Below are 20858 nucleotides of genomic sequence, written 5' to 3'. Positions count from 1 at the left end.
TGAGAAAGATCCAATGAGGATCTTAAAAGAGGTAATAGTAGGCACAGATCAATAGTAATTTATTTTATAAAGCCCAATGTACATGAGTCATTTGAAAATGATCATTTGAAATATAATGTAAATGTGTGAAATCCAATGTATAGGAATGATAGTACAATGGATATAAATTTTATATGCAAACCAATATAAGATAAAAATAAAGTAGGGAAAAGTGAATGGATTCCCCCCCCCATAAGCTTGTCATATTCAGCATAGCTTTCTAGGGAAACGCTGAATAATTTTCTGCTATTTCATCATGGGCCTAAGAGTAGTGCTTTCCAAAAAACTTGAACGAGTTGTTTTTAAAATACAGCTTTCCTTTCCATCGATCTTTTCTCAAGGTTTTCTATTGTATAGTTGAAGTGATTACTCAGGCTTTGAAGCAATTTATTTTACAATTCAATGATTCCTTTAATTTGTACTCTTATTGCTCTTGGATGTCCAAATCCCATTACCTTGTGCATTTTCTCTATTTTGGTTCTTTTGAAAGCCAAGACTTTCAACTGAATGGATCTGTGACAAGAATTGCAGGTCATGATTCCTCATGATTAAAAGAGAGTAAGCCAAAGAAACGATCTCATTATAATTGTTAAATTCTTGTTGATTTTCCACCTGAGTTTTCTCCCATTATTTTGAGCTCTTCCTCATTGGTAGTAGCTGGTTAAGAGAAAAAAAAATAGAGGTTCACAGAATTGAAGAGCTAAAGGTACTTTATATGATTATTTCACTTCAACTATTAGCTTTCTAAACTTTATTCTGGATGCATCAGAAGTAGGAATTCATACTTTCATTTGTAAAGGTAATTACACATTCAAGCTTAGGGATTTATATCTTGATTAATAGATATCAGCTAGTTTTACCTAGGCTAGTAGTTTGATTACTAAAAAAGATGTTACCAAATATCAGTCTGTAGGATGAGAAGTAAAATGTCTAAACATTAAATAGATCTGGGTAATTTAAATATTTTCACTTACTCAAGGGCTCTGGGAGGTATTATATTGAACGAATAATGAATCACCTCTGATATGAAACAGACACCACCGAAGAACCTTGCGTTCACTCTCATGGAGCTGTTACGTCTAACTGGCTTGCACCTAGAGTAGCTGACATTTCATGGCAGCATCCTTGATCTATGCTTTTGTTTTCCTTTCCTTGGCCTTGAGAGACTATCTGTATGGGCGTCTGTGTACGTGAGATAGAGAGAGAGTGCATGCGGGAGAAGGGGATACATTTGCTTGTCTTTCCATCATTCTTAGGTGGAGGTCAATAAGGATTTTTCTTTTTTTAACACTGTGATTTGAGTAAAAGTTTAGAGAACAAATTGGTTTTCCATTTAACTCTTCATAGACATTTTCTGGACATTTTGCTCTTTAACAGTAATGACAAAACCCACACTATAACTGAATCCTTCCTGCTTCTCTCCTGTTATCTGCCTCTCCATTAACCCTTTCACCTGGTCTCTGCCTGCCTCTGGGCTTTATTGCAGGGCAAAGGCTAACCTTGTGCTCTGGTATGGTTGGCTGTTGTAAGGAGTGGCACCTCCCAGCTATCACTGTCCACCTTATGATTTTGTTGACTGCTGTCCAATACAGCACGCCTCATAGTGACCCTATGAACAAAAGACCCAAAGCCTTTCCATAACTATCGTCATTTCTTTAAGTTCATGGAGTTTCCAGAGACATGTGGTTTAGGAAGTGGATGCTCCTCCTGCTTCCAAACCTGTCTTAAGCTGGGAGCTCCACCAAACCCTGTCCACCACGGGTAACCGTTATGACATTTGACACCCCAGTGGCACAAGGTTCAGCATCACAGCAAACCCAGCTTACTTTAGTACAGCAGATTGACAGACGAGTGCTGTACGAGTTAGAAGAATGCTCCTCCAAAATATATATAAAAACACTAGTCCCAAGGGCCGCAGGTCCAACAACCCAGCCGACGTTTAAATACAAGGGCCCTTTATGAGGTCTTGTTGACTCTAAACAAAAAGCTTAAATAAAAACAAAATAAAACAAAACAAAACCCCAAAAAAACCCACAACCAAACATTCTACATCGACTTTTTAAACAAAACAAGAGTGCCCGTCTTACAGTATCCAGCCGCTTCATCCAGTCTTCAAAAATGGAGACAAGGGCCTGGCCTTAAACACAAGTGCCCTCCATGAGGTCTTGTTGGTTGAAGGCTGAGCCACTGGGGCAGGTTGTGTTCCAGGCTTGAATGGTGACTAATGATCATAGTCATGGGGGTCCCACCAATCTCGATCACACAAGTAAGCCTGGCCTTTCTTCGATTGTTGAATTTTGTTTTACTTTTTTCCTCCTCCTTCTGTCCAGGATCTTCTACTGCAATCCTTTATAGAATCAGCAGTGGGGGCTGGGTGCCACCTAGTTCTAGGGGTTTTGTGTTCTGGATGTTTTATTGAGTTCTTGTCAGAATTTGGAACAGTAAGGTCAATATGATGCTCGTGTAGTCACCACTGAATTTTGGATTCATGGTGAACTTATGTACAACAGAACCAAGCACTGTGTGGTCTTGTCCCATCTCTGTGAATGGCAATGGATTCTATAATTTTGGTCTATAGGCTAATTTTGGCTAATTTTTGGTAAGCTTTATGTCTTAGTCCATCTTAGCCTGTAACCTTTCATAAGACCTGTTCAGCACCAATGCACGTCTCTATTAAGGACGGGGTGGGTAGCGGTACATGAACTAGATTGGCCAAGGTTTGAAGACAGGTCTCTCTCAGGAGTCACCAAACCTCCTTTGTTAGTACAGTCTCATCTTTGGAAAAAGGAGAGGAGCATGGTTCAATAGTGCCATCACGAACTTTTCACACTTTGCATGACTTCCCTGATAAATCAGTTCAATAAGCAGAATATCAGGACAATTAGCCTGACTTATTGGAGTATGGATTATCTGATCCGGCTGTTACATCTTTGTTGGGCTTGTGTGATAGACATTGTTTCAAATTATGCATCACTTTCAACAAAACTTTATTGAAGCTTTTACTGCATTACCCTTAATCACTCATAATAATTACGCAGTGCACCTTTGAATGGGACCTCCTTGGCTGCACCAGCAACTCAGTGAATCAATAACCATTGAACAGTTTGATCACAGAGGCTGACCCATCTGAGCACTGGCTGTAGCCTCTGTCATCTCTCCCTCCAGGAGTTCCTGGCTGACCTGTTCGAGGTCCTGCCACCCTCTTCCCTAGCTCCTGGCAAGCTTCTGCCTACAAATCAGTAACTTCTTGATCAACATTGCTTTTTGGACTCTGATGAGTGAAAGAAATGCTTAAGGAATAAGAAATTTGGAACATCTTGTCCACACACAAGAAGCCTTTATAGCACAGTAGTTAAGTGCTCAGCTGGGACCTGGAATGTCAGTGGTTTGGACTCATCGCTGCTTCCCCAAGAGTTAAAAAATCTGGCAATCTTGCTTCTCTAAGGATTTCCACCCAGGAGATGCCATGGATGGATGTCCCACAGGCTTGCTGTGAGTGAGGGCCAACTAGACAGCCATTTGGTTAGGTTTACACACACACACACACACACAAATATACACTTAAGCAAGAAAAGTTGTATGTTTAAACCTGGGACTCACATTCATTTCCCTCACACTGCAATGTTTATAAAACAAGGTGGAAAATGTTTCCTTTTCACATTTTTTTAACCAAAAATCATCTGTTTGAAAAGGTACTGTTAAGACTGATTAATTATTTGACAAATATTTACCAAAAGCCTACACAGTGTCTCTCAAATGTATTCCATTTGATTGTTTAAAATGGTTTCAAGTTTAAATGGGTTTTGCTCAGACGTTTCACCATGTTTAGTCCTGTGTAAGCACCAACTTCTGGGTCTCATCCCGTCATGCTGTTCAGTCACTACTTACTGCGTACCTACTCTACTGTATCTCAGTGACTGCACTAGGTACTGTGGCACACATTTTTGAATTAAAGAAAATTGACTTATTTGCGCTATTTGTGTTTCTTTTTTATGCATTTTAGTTTCCCTTTTCTTTCTCCTCTGCAGTTGTCTGGGCCACTAAAGCCATTCTGTAGAAATGATGACCTACTGGAAACCAAGCTGATTTTTCTATGTAGATAGAAGTAATTATAAATTGCCTTCATTAAAGTGAAAGATGAAGAAAAGGGCTCTTGAGAAATCAGAAATTCAACTGAGAAGTCTCATCAGCAATATACGTGACTATACTGCCCAAGCACCCAGTGAGAGGAAACCAAACCCAGAAAACATTAATTGCCTAATATACAACCACAAAGGGACTCTGGTGGCCCAGTGGGTAAGAAGCTGTGCTGCTAACTCAAAGCCAGGTGGTTCAAATCTATCAGCTGCTCCAAGGGCAAACAACGGGCTCTCTCTCTCCTCCTATGCAATTTACAGCCTCTGAAACTCTGCTGCAGGGTCAACTATGAGTGATCTTCAACTCAAAACAATGAGTTTTGCATTTTAATTTTTAAGGAAACCAACCAACCAACCAACCAACCAACCAACCAACCAACCAACAAACCAACAACTACAAAAACATCCTGATGGTGTAGTCTGTTAAGACATCAGCCTACTATTTAAAGGGTTGGCAGTTCAAATCTACTGCCACTGTAGGAAAAAGATGAACAGTCTCCTCTCATGAAGATGAAAAGCCTTGGAACCTTCTAGAAAACTCATGGTGAGGCAGCATCATCATGCTGGTTTTGGCTATGCAATCGCAATGCTCCTTAGGACTGAAAATAGTGGCATTCGGCGCCTCACACTGGACAGGTCATCAAGAAAGACAACTTGCCAGAACATGACATTATGATGGCAAAGAAGACAGCCAACAAAAAATGGACGCGCTTCAGTGAGATGGACTGATGCAACAGTTACAGCAATGGACTCAGTGATGGTAAAGACGGTGTAAGATGGGGCAACATTTCAACGTGTTATGCAGAAAGCTATTGTGAAGAGAGTTCACTCAGTGGAGCTGACAATATATATGGTCGGTCTTAGTTAAAATTACCCACACTTAGCAAATTATAAGGGAGCTCTGGTGGCTTAGTGGTAAGAATATGCGCTGTAATCCTGAAGGTTCATGGTTCGAGGCCACCAGCTGCTCTGCGGGAGAAGGAAGGGCAATCTCCTCCCATGAGATTACTGCCTTTGAAAACCCACTGGAGGGTCAGCTATGGGTCAGTTCTGACTCGATGGTACACAACAACAACCAAAACAACATCAAATGAAAAGTCACACACTGTTCTCAAACAGAAGAGTCAAGGTTAACCCCCCAAATCAAGCCCATTACTGCCAAGTAGACTCTGACCTCTGGCAACTCCCCATCGAGTTCTGACACTATAACTATTTACAATGAGAGACTGTCCCTCTTTCTCCCTCAGAGCAACCGGTGGATTCAAACCACTGACCTTTGGGCTCGTGATCTCACACTTTATGCATTACACCACAAGAGTCTTCAGGGGGAATAAAATTTGCCTCTGATAAAGGTAGCCCCCGACAGAAGTGAACCTGCTTCCTGAAAGCGAGGAAATTTCAGTTCCAATCCAACTGCACGGTCTCGGGCAAATCACTTAATCTCAGAGAGTGTCAGTTTCTTCACCTGTGGAACACGGATGTTGGATGCAAGGCTGCTGTGTGAGTTGCGAATTCTCTCAGGGTTGGGGGAAGCTATTTATCTGTGGGGAATGGAATGTTGGGGAGGTCTGGCTTCCAGCACCTGGGGTAGATCCCTGGCCTTTCTCTCTTTCCCCCCGAAAGCTCTTTTCAGCAGCCTGAGATCCGGAAATGGACCAAAGCTGCAGAATTCTCCCGAGAGTCTCACTTCAGTATTGCCAAAAACCAAACAGCCCGTCCCTGCATCCTGAAACAGGAGACTTTGGGCTCAGCTCCCATTACCAGTGAGGCCAGCTTAAAAGTTTAATATCCACCTGCTTCTTCCGCCTGCTTGGCATATTTGTAAATTATTTACTGAACGCAACAGAGGAGGGAAGCCCGTATCTGGCAGAATGTGAGCCTGAGGACGTATTCTCTCATACGAAACCAAAAGAGTGCAGGGAGGGAAAACTGAAGACCACCTGTCCTTTGCCCCTGGGAAATATCCGCGCTTGGCAACCAAAGGAGGAAACACACGGGCTAATTTCTGAATACATAAAGGGAGGTCTCCGGTGCTTAACCGGCAAGGTTGAAGAAGCAATAATCTGGCTGATCCGTGCACACTGTGGCCTGAATCTTTCACTCCGGCAAAAGATGGCTCCAGGATTCTGTCCACAGTGCTTGGAAGATGAACCACCCCAACGTGCTGCCCAACCCCCTGTGAGGCTAGCACAACCTTCTTCCATCTGTGTCTACCCCTCCTCTGTTGTCAGGTGCAGTGAGGGTGGTTCTGTGTCACAGCAACGACACCAGAGAATGAACTTCTGCCCAACCCTGCACTGTCCTCACAGCTGCTGCGGGCGGGAACCCACTGCTGCAGCCGCTCTGTCAACCCACTTTGTTAAGGGTCTTTGTCTTTTCCTCTGATGCACAACTTTATCAAGCATGATGTCCTTCTCCACTCTTGGTAGCTCTTCATAACACGTCCAAAGATGTGGGAGCAAGTTTTGCCCCTCCCCTGGCCTCATCTCCTTTGATATTGGTGCCATTTTACCTGGCATTTCCATGAAACACTTTTTATTTTGCACGCTGGATGTGAAAGTTGTGAGGTTCTTTATAAAATTTGTGAGCGGTTCTCAATTCCCTCAGAGCAATATTGCCCAAGCTGCTGAGTAAAATGCTATCCCCAAGAGATATTAAGAGAGAAATCCAGGGGGGAAAAAAGACATTAGGGAGTCAAGACTATTCTCTCTTTCCCCCTTTCAGAGCTTCACAATGCACACTGGTAACGTAAAGGCACTGAAAAGGTCTGCAGGAAGAGCAATTTCAGCATCATTCCCTACACTTACTTACATCCCCTCAAAAAACCCCACCTATTTATATTTGTCAAAATGAGTTTGGAAAATGTCCTTCTAAATATGTTTTTCTGTAATTTTCAATGTTGTTGTTATTAAGTGTAGTTGGGTCGCAGATAACTCATAATGACCCTATAAACTAAAGATCTGAACATTTGCATAACTTTCATCATTTCTCTACATTCATAAGAGTTTCTGGAGGCAAATTATTTCAGAAGTGGATGCCACTTCTGCTTCCAAGCTTGTTTTAATCGGGGAGCTCCAGCAAACACTGTCCACCATGGGTAACCATTCTCACATTTGACCCATCAATAGGGCTTGATTTCCTGATTACCAGCGTTTTCCATGAAGGAGGCAGGAAAAGAGTCAGGTTGAGTTCTCCACTCAAAACAACCTGCTCAATTAGAAGATGAGCTTGGACTGAATATCCGTAATGAGGCTCCTCATAGCACTCACTTCTAAATGCTGCAATATGCTTAACATTTACTAATGTGTTAATGCAACAAATGTTTAAGGAACATGCCATCATTCTGTGAGCCGGAAAAATAACTGAATAGTAGATGATGGCCTCTGGCTGCCTTTGAGGTGGATGTGGTTTGGTGACAGGGAGAAGTTAAAGGGAAGACGTTCCCTAGTGTTTTGTGAGCAGGTGGTTGAGAAGTGGTACAGACACTGAGCTCAGAGGAGCTGTGACTGGCTGAGTGTTGAGGATCTGGAGAATGTGCATCACAAGGCTGGTGCCAAGGACAAGCCCTAAGCCAAGTCCAAGGCCTGCTTTCCTGGTGCCAGGGATGAGTGTGGCAAAGAGGTGATGAGATGGTGGATGGTAATACAGGGAGTGGAGGTGGAAAGCTGTGGAAGGCAACAGACTGCAGGAAACCTGGGAGGTCTGAATAAGGAGTTTAGGTGGTTTTTCTTTTTTGTTGTTGTTGTTTTGTTTTTTAGGAGTTTAGGTTTTACAGACCACCAGCCAGGTCTTTTATGAAATCATAGAGGAGGGAGAATGAAGAACTCAAGGAAACCCAGCAATTTCTTTCTCCCAAGTCTTGTAAGTAAAGGGAGACGGTGAACCACAGTGGTTGAGAGTGTGGGCTTTGGTCTTCAGGTGGGATCCTGAGTGTCCACTGTATTCTGGATCAGTATACTCCTAACTCTTGGCTTCCTTTTCTGAACATGAAGATAAACATACTTATTTCACAGAGTTCTGTTAAGAGTTCTAGAAGATTTCCCAGGTAAAGCCCTTAATGCACACTGCAAGAGCAGAGACTAGTTATAAGTAAGGCTAGCGAAAAAGCAATATTGTTGTTATTTAATTGATACTTACTGGACAGGTATTAGAAAGACCTCTAAGTCCCCTTCCCTCTAGGGTCCCTGTTGAACTCTTGGCTCATCAGAAGACTGGTACCAGTGATCATAACTGTGTATCGGGCCAATCAACCTTGTATTCTGTTATAAGGTCACCATGAGGGAAAAGTAGAGCAAGAGCAACTAACAACAACCAACGGTCGACGTTTATGGCAGGTTAGGTAAACAGAGAAATGTTACTTGTATCAGAACACCCTCCGTCCTCTTTCTCCATGCCGACCATCTCCTGGGAGAACCCAATGCATTTGAAAACGCTCACCTGCGTCCGAAGTTGCTGTGGATGCAGCCAGGAGAGATAACACTGGGGTTGGTGGAATCACAACACTCTCGCCTGTGGCTGGCTTCTTCCTGGTCATCATGGTCGACACCGAGGCCTCGCTCTTACTATGCGCTGGAGTCTGGTCCGCTTTTAAGTGGGGACTTGGCATCCCTGAAAAACAACAACCCCAAAGGCTTCCAGTTACTTGAAAGGAACAAGAAGTCAAAAATTGGAAAACCTGGAAGTGATCTTAAGAGGACAGTTAAATGACTTGCCCTCCTTCGAGTCCAAGGAGAATGGCATTTTAGAAAACAAACAAAAATATCAGTCTGACTGGTTTTGTGGTTCCGATGAGCCATGCCAATGCTTCTGGGTGGCTGCTCTGCAGAGAGGCCTGAGGAAACAGGAGAACCTATCAGCCAACCCAGCTGTTAGCAGTTCTGCGAGCCCATCTTCACAGAGGACACACTGTGTGTGGCAGGAAGGGGTGGTTCTCAGGGGGCAAAGTAGCTCCGTTAAAGGTTCCCCACCTCCAGAGAACTCTTATCTCCTCCAGCGGGGGAGACAAGAGTAAGTGAGAAGTAAACCTGGGCGACAAGTGAACACCAGCTTGAGTGTTACCTGCCTACACAATCAGATGGCTAAGCACGTTTGGTACGGAAGAGCTGAAGGAAGGTGTTGGAGAAGTTGAGCCAAAATGGTCGTGAGGATGAGAGGAACCAAAGAAACTCTTGGAGCTGAGAGAAGCGTACACCAAGCCATGGAGGGAGAATGAGCCTGACCCAGGGGAGACACCAGCCCGCCAGAAGTTGGTGATGGGTGTGCAGTAAACGTCGTGTGAGGGCTTCTGAGCGCCGAGCATCAAATGCATCATAAGCCATGCCTTTATGATGCTGGAAAAAACCAAAGAGCCAGAGGAAGAACTCTTGTGAGTTGTCTCTGCAAGAGCCTGGAGATTTCCCACAGCCTGGAAGGGCTTCCGGAACCTTGCTTCCTGGGCTTGCGTCCAGGCTCTGTCTCGTCCCAGCTGTGTGATCATGAGCAAGTTACTTGACCTCTCCAAGCTTTCAGTTTCCTAAACTGTAAAACTGGGATGGATATCACAGCACCGCTTCCTAGGGGCTGCTGTGAGCGTCCAGTGGAGCCAATGCATGTCACGTGTTGACAGCAGCGGCGGGCTCCGAGTCGGTTCACCGTTACTGCTATTTCTCTTACTCCAACTCTATTAAAACCTGCTACTTCCTCTGGCCTGATACAGCCATCAGCCAAAGGCTTGGTTATCTTCCATTCCCTAGACAGGAACAAAGATTTCTAGGCACCTTCTAGAATAAGCACAATGTCTGGGGGAAAAACAAACACCCCAACAACCACCAGAAAAATAAAAGAAAAAAGAAACCAAACAAAAAAACCAAAATCCAACCATAAAATCCTCGAAACAAACCCACCCAAAATCCACTCTCCCACTCTCCTTTTCATTTAGATATAGGCCCAGAGGTTGAGGGCATTCAAGTGTAAGTCAGACATCCATGTACTCAGCATTTCCTCATCTATCAACATCATACCATTGTGAACTTAAGACAGCAGAGCAGTAGCAGCAGTAACAACAACAACAACATATTGGCAATATAAATGCAACAGTTCTTAAATTTTTCTTTTCATTCCAACAAAAGTATGTTGGTATAGTCCCATCCCAGAGAAGTAGGATCTCCCCATAGAATGAGGTCATCTTGCTGAGGGCCTCCTGGCAAAGCTCTGAAACACTGAGTGAAATAATATGGGAGCACTATTGTTTCTTTAGTTTTAAAACGAACCTGTTCCCACTGAGTCAATTCAGACGCACAGTGACCCCATATGAAAAGGTATGTTTGCGAGAGATGAAGTGAGAACTGATTAGATTTAAATGACTCTTAAGGTCCAAGGCTGACATTTCCTACTTGTCTGATGGTAAAGGCCATGTCTTCCTGGTCAGCACGGCAGTCCTCTGAAAGCTATCAGTCACTCCTCAGCTGCTCACCGAACGTTTCACACAGAGGACACAGTGGTCCACGGCCACGCTTGGGAAAGGCAGATTGTAACTGTCTGTTGTGGACTGAATCAGGTGTGCCCAGAATATGTGCTGACGTCCTCACCCTCACACCTGTAGCTGCACACCTACTCCTCACTTATCAGCACCTATCTTGCTACCTGATACTCTGAATTTGCAACTATAGTAAAAAAAATCTACTACCTGACTCTTCTGTACATTGATGACATATATCTGGCGGTAAGGAATGCCAAGGTGCTAGGTGAGAGTAATGCTGGTTAGGGTCATGTGTCAACTAATGGGGTAACATGATTCTCAGTGGTTCAGCAGGTCTGTAATAAATGCCATTTGGCATTTATGTAACAATGCAATTTGGCAGTTATGTGATAATCTTCTATTCTGGGATCTGATGGGTCACCTTTCATTTTTACATAATGACCTAGTCTTTGGAACGTAACCAGGTTGACATGTGAGGAATGAGTACAGGAAGCTACAGTAATCAAAAGAGCGTGCGACTGGGTTACCAAAGGACACACATATACCTGTGGAATAGAATTTAGGTACAGAAACAGTGAAAACGCTCACCTTTGGAAATAGGTTTTATTTGTTGTGTTAATGAGGTATTGGTATACAGTGTTCTTTAGAGTTTTCTGAGATATAAAAGAGAATAAACAAACAAGGGAGAGAAGTAGAGACAGGAAAGACAGACGCCAAGCCATATGAAAATCACCAAAGCACCAGACTTGACACACGAAGAAAACATTTCTCTGAGTGTTGCTGCTCTTAGGTATCATTGAATTGACTACAAATTATAGCAAAGCTTTGAACAACAGATCAGAGCCATTCCTTATCGTGTGCCAAACTCCCGATCTCTCTTATGCTCAAGCCTCTTATTACAGTCTGGAGCAGGTTCCCTAAATCCAAATTCATACTTCTAGTCTCCTAAACAGTGAGGAACAAATTTCTGTTTGTTAAAGTCACCTACCTATGGTATTTCTGTTATAAGGCTCAAAAACTCATTTCTGTTGAGTCAGAACTGATTCATAACCGACCCTCAAGTTGGTTCTCAGAAGCTGTAAGTCATACAAGAGGAAACTGCCCATCTTTCTTTCAAGAGCAGCTGGTGGATTTGAAATGCTTGCCTCTGGATTAACAGCACAACAACTCCATATTTACTAGGCCACCAAGGATTAAATAACCGAGGTGCCACCACGCTGGCATAGTCATTTGCCTTTTCTAAGACATTCCTGATCCTTTCCAGTCTAGGGCAGTGGTGACTCGGTGGTACAATTCTTGGTTTCCATTCAGGGGATGTGGGCCCCATTCCCGGCCAGTGCATCTCAAATGCAACCAATACCTGTCTATCTCTGGAAGCCTGAATATTATCACGGTTTTTAGAGAGTTTTACAAGAGCTTTTGGACTAAAACACATTAGGAAGTAATCTCCGTTGCTCTACTTCTAAAACTCAGGCAAGGAAAATCTCATAAACAGCAGTGGTCCCATCCCACAGTGTCTGGGCTTTGCATGAATGGGGGGAGCCAGTCTGATGGTAGTTGACAAGGATAGGAACAGCCTTCCACCTCAGTCCCTCAGATTTCAACTTGAGATGCGATAAACAGCAGTAGAGATTACACTCTTTTGTGTTATATGTCATTGGGTTCTGAAGGTAGAGAAAGACAAACGTTGGATCCTCCATCAGAAAACAAGATTTCAAGGCAACACAATAAAAAAAATGCTGTGAATGTGTGAATGTGTGTAATATGCCTTGTTGTTGTTATGTGCTGTCAAGTCAGAACCAACTCATAGCTGAGCCTCCACTGGGTTTTCAAGGGCAGGAAATCACAGAGGAGAAGAGTGCCCATATTTTTTCGGCAGAGCAGCTGGTGAATTTGAAGCACGTGCCTTTGGGTTGACTGTGGGGAAAATATTTTCCATAGTAATGGTAGTGACAGGCAAGATACAAGCATGCTGTGTATGTCAAATGCACGGAAAAACAGAGACACGGCAGGCCTTCTAAGGAAACAGAACACTAGCAAGCTTGATGAAGAAGATCGAGTTTTTACTATTTATTTCCCAGCCTTCTTGTTATTTTTGGAAACCAGAAACATGTATTAAGACTTTTGCTGTCTCTCGTCTGTTCTGAGTCACAATGAACCTCTATATCTCAGAACAAACTATTGCCAGTGTGGTGCCACCTTCACGCTCATTACTGTTCTTGAGTCCACTCTCTGGCCACCAGGACTGTCCACCTCACCACGAACCTCCTTTGCTGTCCCTGATGCTGCATTTTACATGTCCTGTTTTAGGGACTGGATTTCCTTGCTACCACGTTTAAGTTAAAGTAATTAATTGAGTTGAAGCCTTGCCTTGTTCATCGAGGGAACATTCCAGTTGTAGTTCTTCTAGGTCTAATTTGATCATTTTTCTGGCAAATATTCTTTGTTAATGACACTGAGGAAAAAAAGAATCACTGCAGTTTTGGGAAAAAAAAAAATAAAATTCTAGAACCCTGCCAGAGTCTAAGCATTGGGGAAGGTGATGCACTTTAATGATAAGGAAAACTGATGTACTTTCACGATTGGCTGCTACGCAATCTGGTAACAGTGACAGCAGTCCGAGGGAAACTCAGCCTTTTGCTTCTCCGTGCCTCCACAGCAGTATCTGTGTCAAACAGTTGCAGCCAAACATTCCCTAACATGCCCTGAAACTCTAAGTCATCAGAGATCTTCCGGATTGGAGACACCCAGTGATATTACCTCTTTGTACCTGTGGACACAGGTTGGGCAGGTAGTTCTTGGCTCACATTACGCTATGCTGAGGGAATGAAGGCCATAAACAGGATTAGCAGGCAGATATTTAACTCTCACTTGGGAACGTACTGATTTCAAGTCATTTTAGTTGTACCCATTTTCATGCAAATGTGCAGAATCCAAATTGGTCTCAGTCCACATCATTTCATTAAAGTTGATCCGATCATACCTCTATTGGGCATACTTTGCTACGCAAGTGTTTATGTTATAGAATACGTGAAAAGTCATAAAATGGCACTTAAAACATCCTATAATTCAGATTGAGCCTATTTAGTTCTCTCCAAAAACCCTGGGTAATTTAGGATCTTCTAGATTATAATACTGCTTGCCATGCAACGAAGTTGAAAATAAACTGAGGCAGAGGGGATAGTTCTGACTTTCTCAGAAGCATTCTTTGGTTTGGGGAGGGTTTAAATAAAGAATCCTAGAAATATTAAGCCTTGGCAAGACTAGCAGATAAACCTGAAGCCAACGTTCACCTAACCACACTTGTGATCCACAATGTTTCTCTGGAGGTAGAGACCTCCGGATTGCAATAGGTGCCTTGTTCTTGGGCCATAGCCCTGGACAGACTGACCAAGGGGAAGTCTTCATTTCCTTTCATTCCAGGTAATGGCTGACATCTCCACACAGAGGCCTTCACATGACCAGAAAAACATGGAATAGTTGACAACAAAGTCCCAAGGAATAGGTGGTGAGAGCGGAGTGTTGGGTGATTTATCAAGTTTCCTCCTAGCAAAAGTCTAGCTCCCTTCTTTCCAAAGGAAAGCGTTTCTAAGTTGCTTAGAAAGAAGGCCAGATACTCCCCATGATCATGGCTTTGACCCGGGAAAGGATCACCATCTCCTGGTCCCAAAGCACAGTGTATGGAGAACACGCTTCGCAGATGTGTTCTGAGCGTCCCCAAGCCCCAGCGAGGGACAAAGTGCAACGCGGTTTGCATATTGGGAGGGCCAGTGCATTTATAAAGGAGGAAATAACAACACTAATAACTTGTGGATCCAACATCTGTTCATAATTAAAAGATAGAGCCAAGAGGAAAGGGGGAAAAAAAACGTTCAACTTATATGAAAACATTCTGCCATAACCTGCTGACCTCTGCAGACAAATTAAAAAAAAAAAAAAAGGAAAGAAAAAAGTCTTTGAAACTGCGCTGTAGCCTACCAAGGGACAGCCACTCATTTTTCAAAGGTAATTTCTCATAGACCACTTATCCCCTCGAACGTCCACATGCACACCGTGTTTGCATTAGGGACTTGATTTATGGATTCTTCCTCCTTCGATGCACAAGCTGACTTCCTGTTGCCGTGGTTACTTGGAGCTCAGTTCAAGGTTAAACTACTCCCAAATCAAAATCAGCAGCCGGCACCACAGCTAGTGGCCAGGTTATTGACTACTTCAGGATGCGAAAAGGTCAGAGACCAAAGCACTGTTTACTGCCTTAAGGGTGAGTCAATAGCTTCAATATTTTGATTCTGTTTCTTCCAAAGTGATAGTTGCTCAAGGTCTCTAGGTTGCTCAAGGTCACACGGGTCACAGTGGAAAGCTGGGTCTATGATGGCTGACTTTCCCAGGGTCTCTTTAACGAGCTCTGTTACTCTGGATAGTAACAACCAGCCTCACAAGTAATTTGTTAGTTGTTTTGTTGTTGTTGTTATGTGCCATTGAGTCGCCTGCAACTCATAGCGACCCTATGTACAACAGCCCTAAATTCTGTCCTATCCTGTGCCAATCTCACTACCTCTGACACACCTACCACTCCCCTCGCCCCCAATTACCTCAGCCACTGAATCAGTCCATCTCATCGAGGGTCTTCCTCTCCTGCACTGTCCCTCCAACCTCCCAAGCATGATGACCTTCTCCAAGGACTTGTCCCTCCTTACAACATGACCAAAGCATGTCAGATGAAGCTTCAGAATCCTTGCCTCCAAGAAGCAGCCCAGCATCACCCTCTCCAGGACAAACCTGCTCATTTTCTTAACAGTCCATGGTATATTCAATACTCTTCTCCAACACAACAGCTCAAAGGCATCAATTCTCCTTCTCTTATCCTTAGTCATTGTCCAGCTCTCCGATCATAATAAGTGATTGCAGAGACCATGGCATGTGTCAGGCACACCTTAGTCTCCAGACTGATATCATTGCACTTCAGTACTTTAGAAAGATCTCTAACTGCAGACTTTCCCATCGCAATACGTCTTTTCATTTCCTGGCTGCTGGTGCCAAGAGTGTTGACTGTTATGGTTTCTAAAACTGTGTTAGGTGCCATCAAGTTGAGTACAACCCACAGAGACTCTGTGAACAGCCAACATGAACCCTGCCCTATCCTGTGCCATCCTTATCATCTCTGACACACTAGAGCCCATTACTGAAGTCACTGTGTTAATCCATCTCATTGTGGGGGGGTGTCTTCCTCTTCTTTGCTGACTCTCCATCTTTCAAGCATGATGCCACTTTCCAAGGGATAGCCTCGCCTAGTGACATGTCCAAAACATGAAAGATGACACTTTGCCATCTTCGCTTCCAAGGAGCACTTCTAGCCGCACCTTTCCCAAGACATATCTGTTTTTGATCTTGGCCATCCATGGGCTATTCAGCATTCTTCTCCAGCTATTGCCCCTGGAGGAGAACAACCTAAAGATTCTTCCTGAATAGTCACCATTTACTCCCCTTTATCAGACGAGAGGATGGAAATTCTATAACCTTTCTGAAATCACACAGTTGGTAGGAAGTTGTGAGTCTAGATACTCTGATACTTGGTTGGATTCTTGTTTTGTAGTATCCTTAAAAGAAAGGAACTGGTGGAACTGACAGAATTATCACGAAGCTATTAATTTCATAACACTCACTAGTGGCAAGAAGTGGTGCTGCAATACCAAAGGCACACGGTTCGAAGCTATCAGCTGCTCCATGGGAGAAGGATGGGCAATTTCCTCCCACGTGACTACTGCCTCTGAAAACCTGCTCAGACGGTCAGCTATTGGTCAGTTCCAACTCGATATACACAACAACAATAATAACAATATGATTAATAAAGGCTTGATAAGCATCATAATTAATTTTCTAGACGTTAAGACTTAAAGGTGTTGATGCTTCCTCATGACAAAGGATAACCTGGCATACTGGGAGGAGCAGATACAGATAGGGTGAGGGTGGAGTTTCCTTCAGTCACCTCCATGGCCCCTTGACACTGCTCAGTGAAAGTCTGGCGTGGAGTGGGAGCCAGGCTGTATTGGGAACAAAGTCAGTGGTTTTGAATTTTCAACAAATAATGACATATATTATATTACAACGAGCAGATAATGAAGAACTCCATTCACAACCAGTGACATTGATGCTCAGAGAACCAAATGATTTGCCTGCATGGCCACATCCTACAGTTGGAAGAAAACTCAAACTCACTGCCATCAAATCTGAGCTGACCCTCCAGTGGGTTTTGAGAGGATGTCAGTCTCAGGAGAGGTGACTGCCCGTCTCTCACCTTTGGAGCTGTTGGTGGATTCAAACCACCACAGAGGCTCACCTTTGGGCTAGCAGTGCCACTCCTCATAGGCCAAGCCACAGAGCTTCCCTGATTGGAAGAATAAGGCAGAAATCCAGCCCTTTTGACTCATCCTGGTGTTTTCTCTTTCCTCACAAAACACCACCTTTCAGTACACCAGTAAGTGACAGCTCCCACAAAAGAGAAGTGTTCCTGAAAATCCGATAGTAATTCCCTCGGCATTATACCAGTTATCTATTCAGATCCTTCCATTGTTATTTTCTCTCTTCCTCTCTTTTGTAAATGAATTTCACTCATGGCAATAAGAACAAAGTGAGTCAAGTACAAGATACCCTTAGGATTTGAAAATAATATTTTTCAGTGCCAAAGTCAATAAAACATTCATTTCTGTTGCACTGTATTATTCATTAATTCAATGAGTGTTTATTGAACATATACCACACCAGGCATTTGGGTACTGCTCCAAACAAAAGTTCCTATTTTCCGAGGATTGTATTCTAATAATCTCTGCATAACCTAATGACAGCTGTTACTCTTTACAAGGCCATTGAAAACTCTTCATGCGATTTTTCAATCACTTAAAGCAGAGCCTTTGCTGGTCATGTGGTTTTTCTGGGTGAATTAGCCAAAGACACTCCCTCTACGTAGAGTGCTAACTAACATTCAGTTTTAGGAGAAATACAACCAGACTTCTCTTGAGAAGTGAGAACACTTAGAGTTTGACTTGCTTAGTTTGGACATACCAGGGAAGACGAATCCCCAGGAAAGGTATCCTATTTAGTAAAGCAGAGGACGAGTGAAAAGAAGAGAAACCTTCAATGAGAGGCTAGATACAACAGTTCAACAATGGATGTAAACACACCAACAATCACGAAGACAGAACCGGACCAGACAAAGCTGCATCCTGTTAGACGTAAAGTTGCCACGAGCCAAACTGACTAGACAAAAACAACCAGGTGGATATAGCCCCGTGGACGCACAGCTCAGCCCACACAGGGCACCACTGTGCAAATCAGAAATAGGCATAGCTTCCTGTGTACACACTCATCCCATGGTTCATGGCTTGGTGAGAACAGACTAGATTTCAGCTCCACTCCCCTCTGAGCCAGGTGCCACTGGACGGTGTTCAAACTGCTCAGTCGTGTGTTGTGGTTCCACCAACATGTGTTTTGTGTCAAACAGATCCTAATACTTCCCAAGACTTTGAAAAACGACATTCAGGAAAGGTCAAACTGAAGCAGACTACTATTCAGTGTGCCTAAAATCAATCATTTTGAAAACAACAATTATTTAATGAGCACTGACTAGCAAAGCTGAGAAGTAATCTCTGTCTTCATAGAGGCGTTTAAGTGTGCAGAATGCAATGATAGACAAACACTCTCAAAGTAGATAAACCAAATAAGACAAGAAGCTAAAAGAATCCTCTATGAAGTCAGAGGAAAAAGAGACCTCAGTGGGATCAGAGATGATTTCTTTTTCTTCACATGTTAATTCCACATTCATTTAGGATTTGCCAGTTGGAAGTGCCAGCTGGCCTTGGGAATATGCACCCCATGGATGGGACCAACCATTCCCTCAAGACAGACAGACACAGGTACAAAAATCCGAGTCTTAATAGATGAACCAGGTTTATGAACTAGAACTGGACGGTGGGCCTCTCAGGGGCTGGAGAGGGTAAGAAGAAATAACAAGTAGTCTAAGAGTGCATCTAAGAGAGGAAGGTGTACTTTGGATAAGCCATAAAGGAGAAATCCTGGGATATATATTTGGAAAGGTGGTTGGTAAACTTTAAACCCAGATACTTTCTTTAGCTAGAATTAGGATCTCCTTCCCTTATCCCGAACACTATTATATGATTTATTTCTTGTTTGGTAGCTATCTGTTCATTTCTCTGCCAATTCTACTAGGCAACTGTGAGATCCTAGGAACCAGCTCTTCCTTTTTATTGCTCTCTTAGCACTCGTTAGTAGGTGCTGTTCACTGTAACTCCTCGTGACTCTATGAACAACAGCTCTGAATCTTGCCCTATCTGGCTTCATCTTGTTGATCTCCATCACGCTCAAGCCAACTGTTGTAGTCACCGTGCCAATCCATCTTGCTGGTGGGTCTTCCTCTCTTTCACCGATCCTCTCATTTCTAAGGTGATGTCATTTTTCAAGGACTGACCACTCTGGACAACATGCCCAAAGTGTGTGAGACTAAATTTCACCATCCTTGCCTCTAAGGGACACTTATGCTGCATTTCCTTCAAGGCATATTTGTTTGTTCTTTGAATAGTCTATGGTATATTCAATACTCTTTTCCAATACTACAATTCAAAGGCATCGTTTCTTTGATCTTCCTTATGCACTGTCCAACTTTCAGTTGCACAGGAAACAAATGAAAATACTATGGCTTGGAAGAGGCTCATATTAGTCTTTCAACTGATAGCCTTGACCTTCAGCATGTTATAAAGGTCTTTGACAGTGTATATTCCCAATGCAATACTTTTGATTTTTTGACAGCTACCATTTGTGTTTACTGTGGTTCCAAGTAAAATGAAGCCATTGACAACTTCAATCTAACGGATACTTGGTATCAAAAATGCTGAATGGATGGATGGATGGAAAATAGTTAGACCTGTTCTTTTAGCACCAAACCTTCTCAGATTGTTGCAGAAATCATTTTAACCCAAACAACTTCCTCTATTCTAAAACCCCCTTTCAGTACAGTCCTGAGTAGAAATGAAGAGTGTCTCTTCGAAAGTATATACTCTTCCTTTCTTGGCTGTGTAACTTCAGGCAAATTATGTCAACGCTCTGTATCTCTACTCCCTCATCTGTGAAAGTGAGTTTGTTGTTAGGATCATAAGCATTTATATACTGTTGTGGTTGTTGTTGTGTGCTGTTGAGTCTGAACCAACTCACAGCTGTCCCTCACCAATGGATTTTCATGGGCATTAAGTCGCATGGGAGAAGACTGCCCATCTTACTCCCACAGAACAGCTGGTGGATTTGAACCATATGCCTTGGGGATTGCAGCACCATTTCTTATCACCATTGTGTCTAGGTGTAGAAAACAGACAGTGATTTGTAAATATTGTTTTGTCTGGGTACTAACTGTCTCATTTCTAATTTACTTAATTTGTTCAAGGCCTGTGTATCTCCTACTAAATTTTAAATTCGTTAGAAGAGACCTTGTATTCTTTTGTCATTTTTCCTAGCACAAGGTGGATACAAAGAAATGATCTGACACATATGTTGTTGTTATTGTTATGTGCCGTCAAGTCGCCTGTGACTCATAGCGACCCTATGTACAACAGTCCTAAACTCCGCTCTGTCCTGTGCCAATCGCACCATCTCTGACACTCCCATCCCAATTATCCCAGTCACTGAATCAATCCACCTCACAGAGGGCCTTCCTCTCCTGCGCTGTCCCTCCACCCTCCCAAGCATGATGTCCCTCTCTAAGGACCGGTCTCTCCTCACAACATGTCCAAAGTATGTTAGACGGAGCCTCAGAATCCTTGCCTCCAAGGAGCCACCTGGTTTAACCCTTTCCAGGACAAATCTGTTTGTTTTCCTAGCAGTCCATGGTATTCTCAATACTCTTCTCCAGCACCACAGCTCAAAGGCATCAGTTCTCCTTCTATCCTCCTTGGTCATTGTCCAACTCTCTGATGCATAACAAGTGATTGGGAAGACCATACTTAGAGTTAATAAATGATACCTGAGAGAAACCATGTGCCCATGCTGGAACAGTGAGGTGTGGTGGGATTGCAGGTTCTGCTCTACACCAGCTGGATGAGTTTGGAGAAGACTGGAAACTCTCATTGCTGCAGTTTCCTCCTGCTCAGAATCTATTTCAGGTCTACTATTCTTTGATTCCTGGCTTTCCACATTTTGGAAAAACATTAACATTTCATACTAGT

The 20858-nt window shown here is 43.2% G+C and overlaps 1 protein-coding gene across 1 annotated transcript in view; it reads right to left on the bottom strand.

Moving 5' to 3' along the window:
* SETBP1 (SET binding protein 1) overlaps positions 1-20858 on the bottom strand; it is a 463997-nt gene that overhangs the window by 29259 nt on the left and 413880 nt on the right. Inside the window, exon 5 of the mRNA XM_006889235.1 lies at positions 8613-8783. Coding sequence (XP_006889297.1) covers positions 8613-8783 — 171 coding nt within the window. The remainder of the gene's footprint in view (positions 1-8612; positions 8784-20858) is intronic.

Source organism: Elephantulus edwardii, unplaced genomic scaffold (assembly GCF_000299155.1).
Source record: "Elephantulus edwardii isolate Elephantulus edwardi_28Jun2011 unplaced genomic scaffold, EleEdw1.0 scaffold00076, whole genome shotgun sequence".
Lineage (NCBI taxonomy): Eukaryota > Metazoa > Chordata > Mammalia > Macroscelidea > Macroscelididae > Elephantulus > Elephantulus edwardii.
The sequence above is the reverse complement of the archived record's forward strand: the minus strand, read 5'-3'. Positions and strand labels throughout refer to the sequence as shown.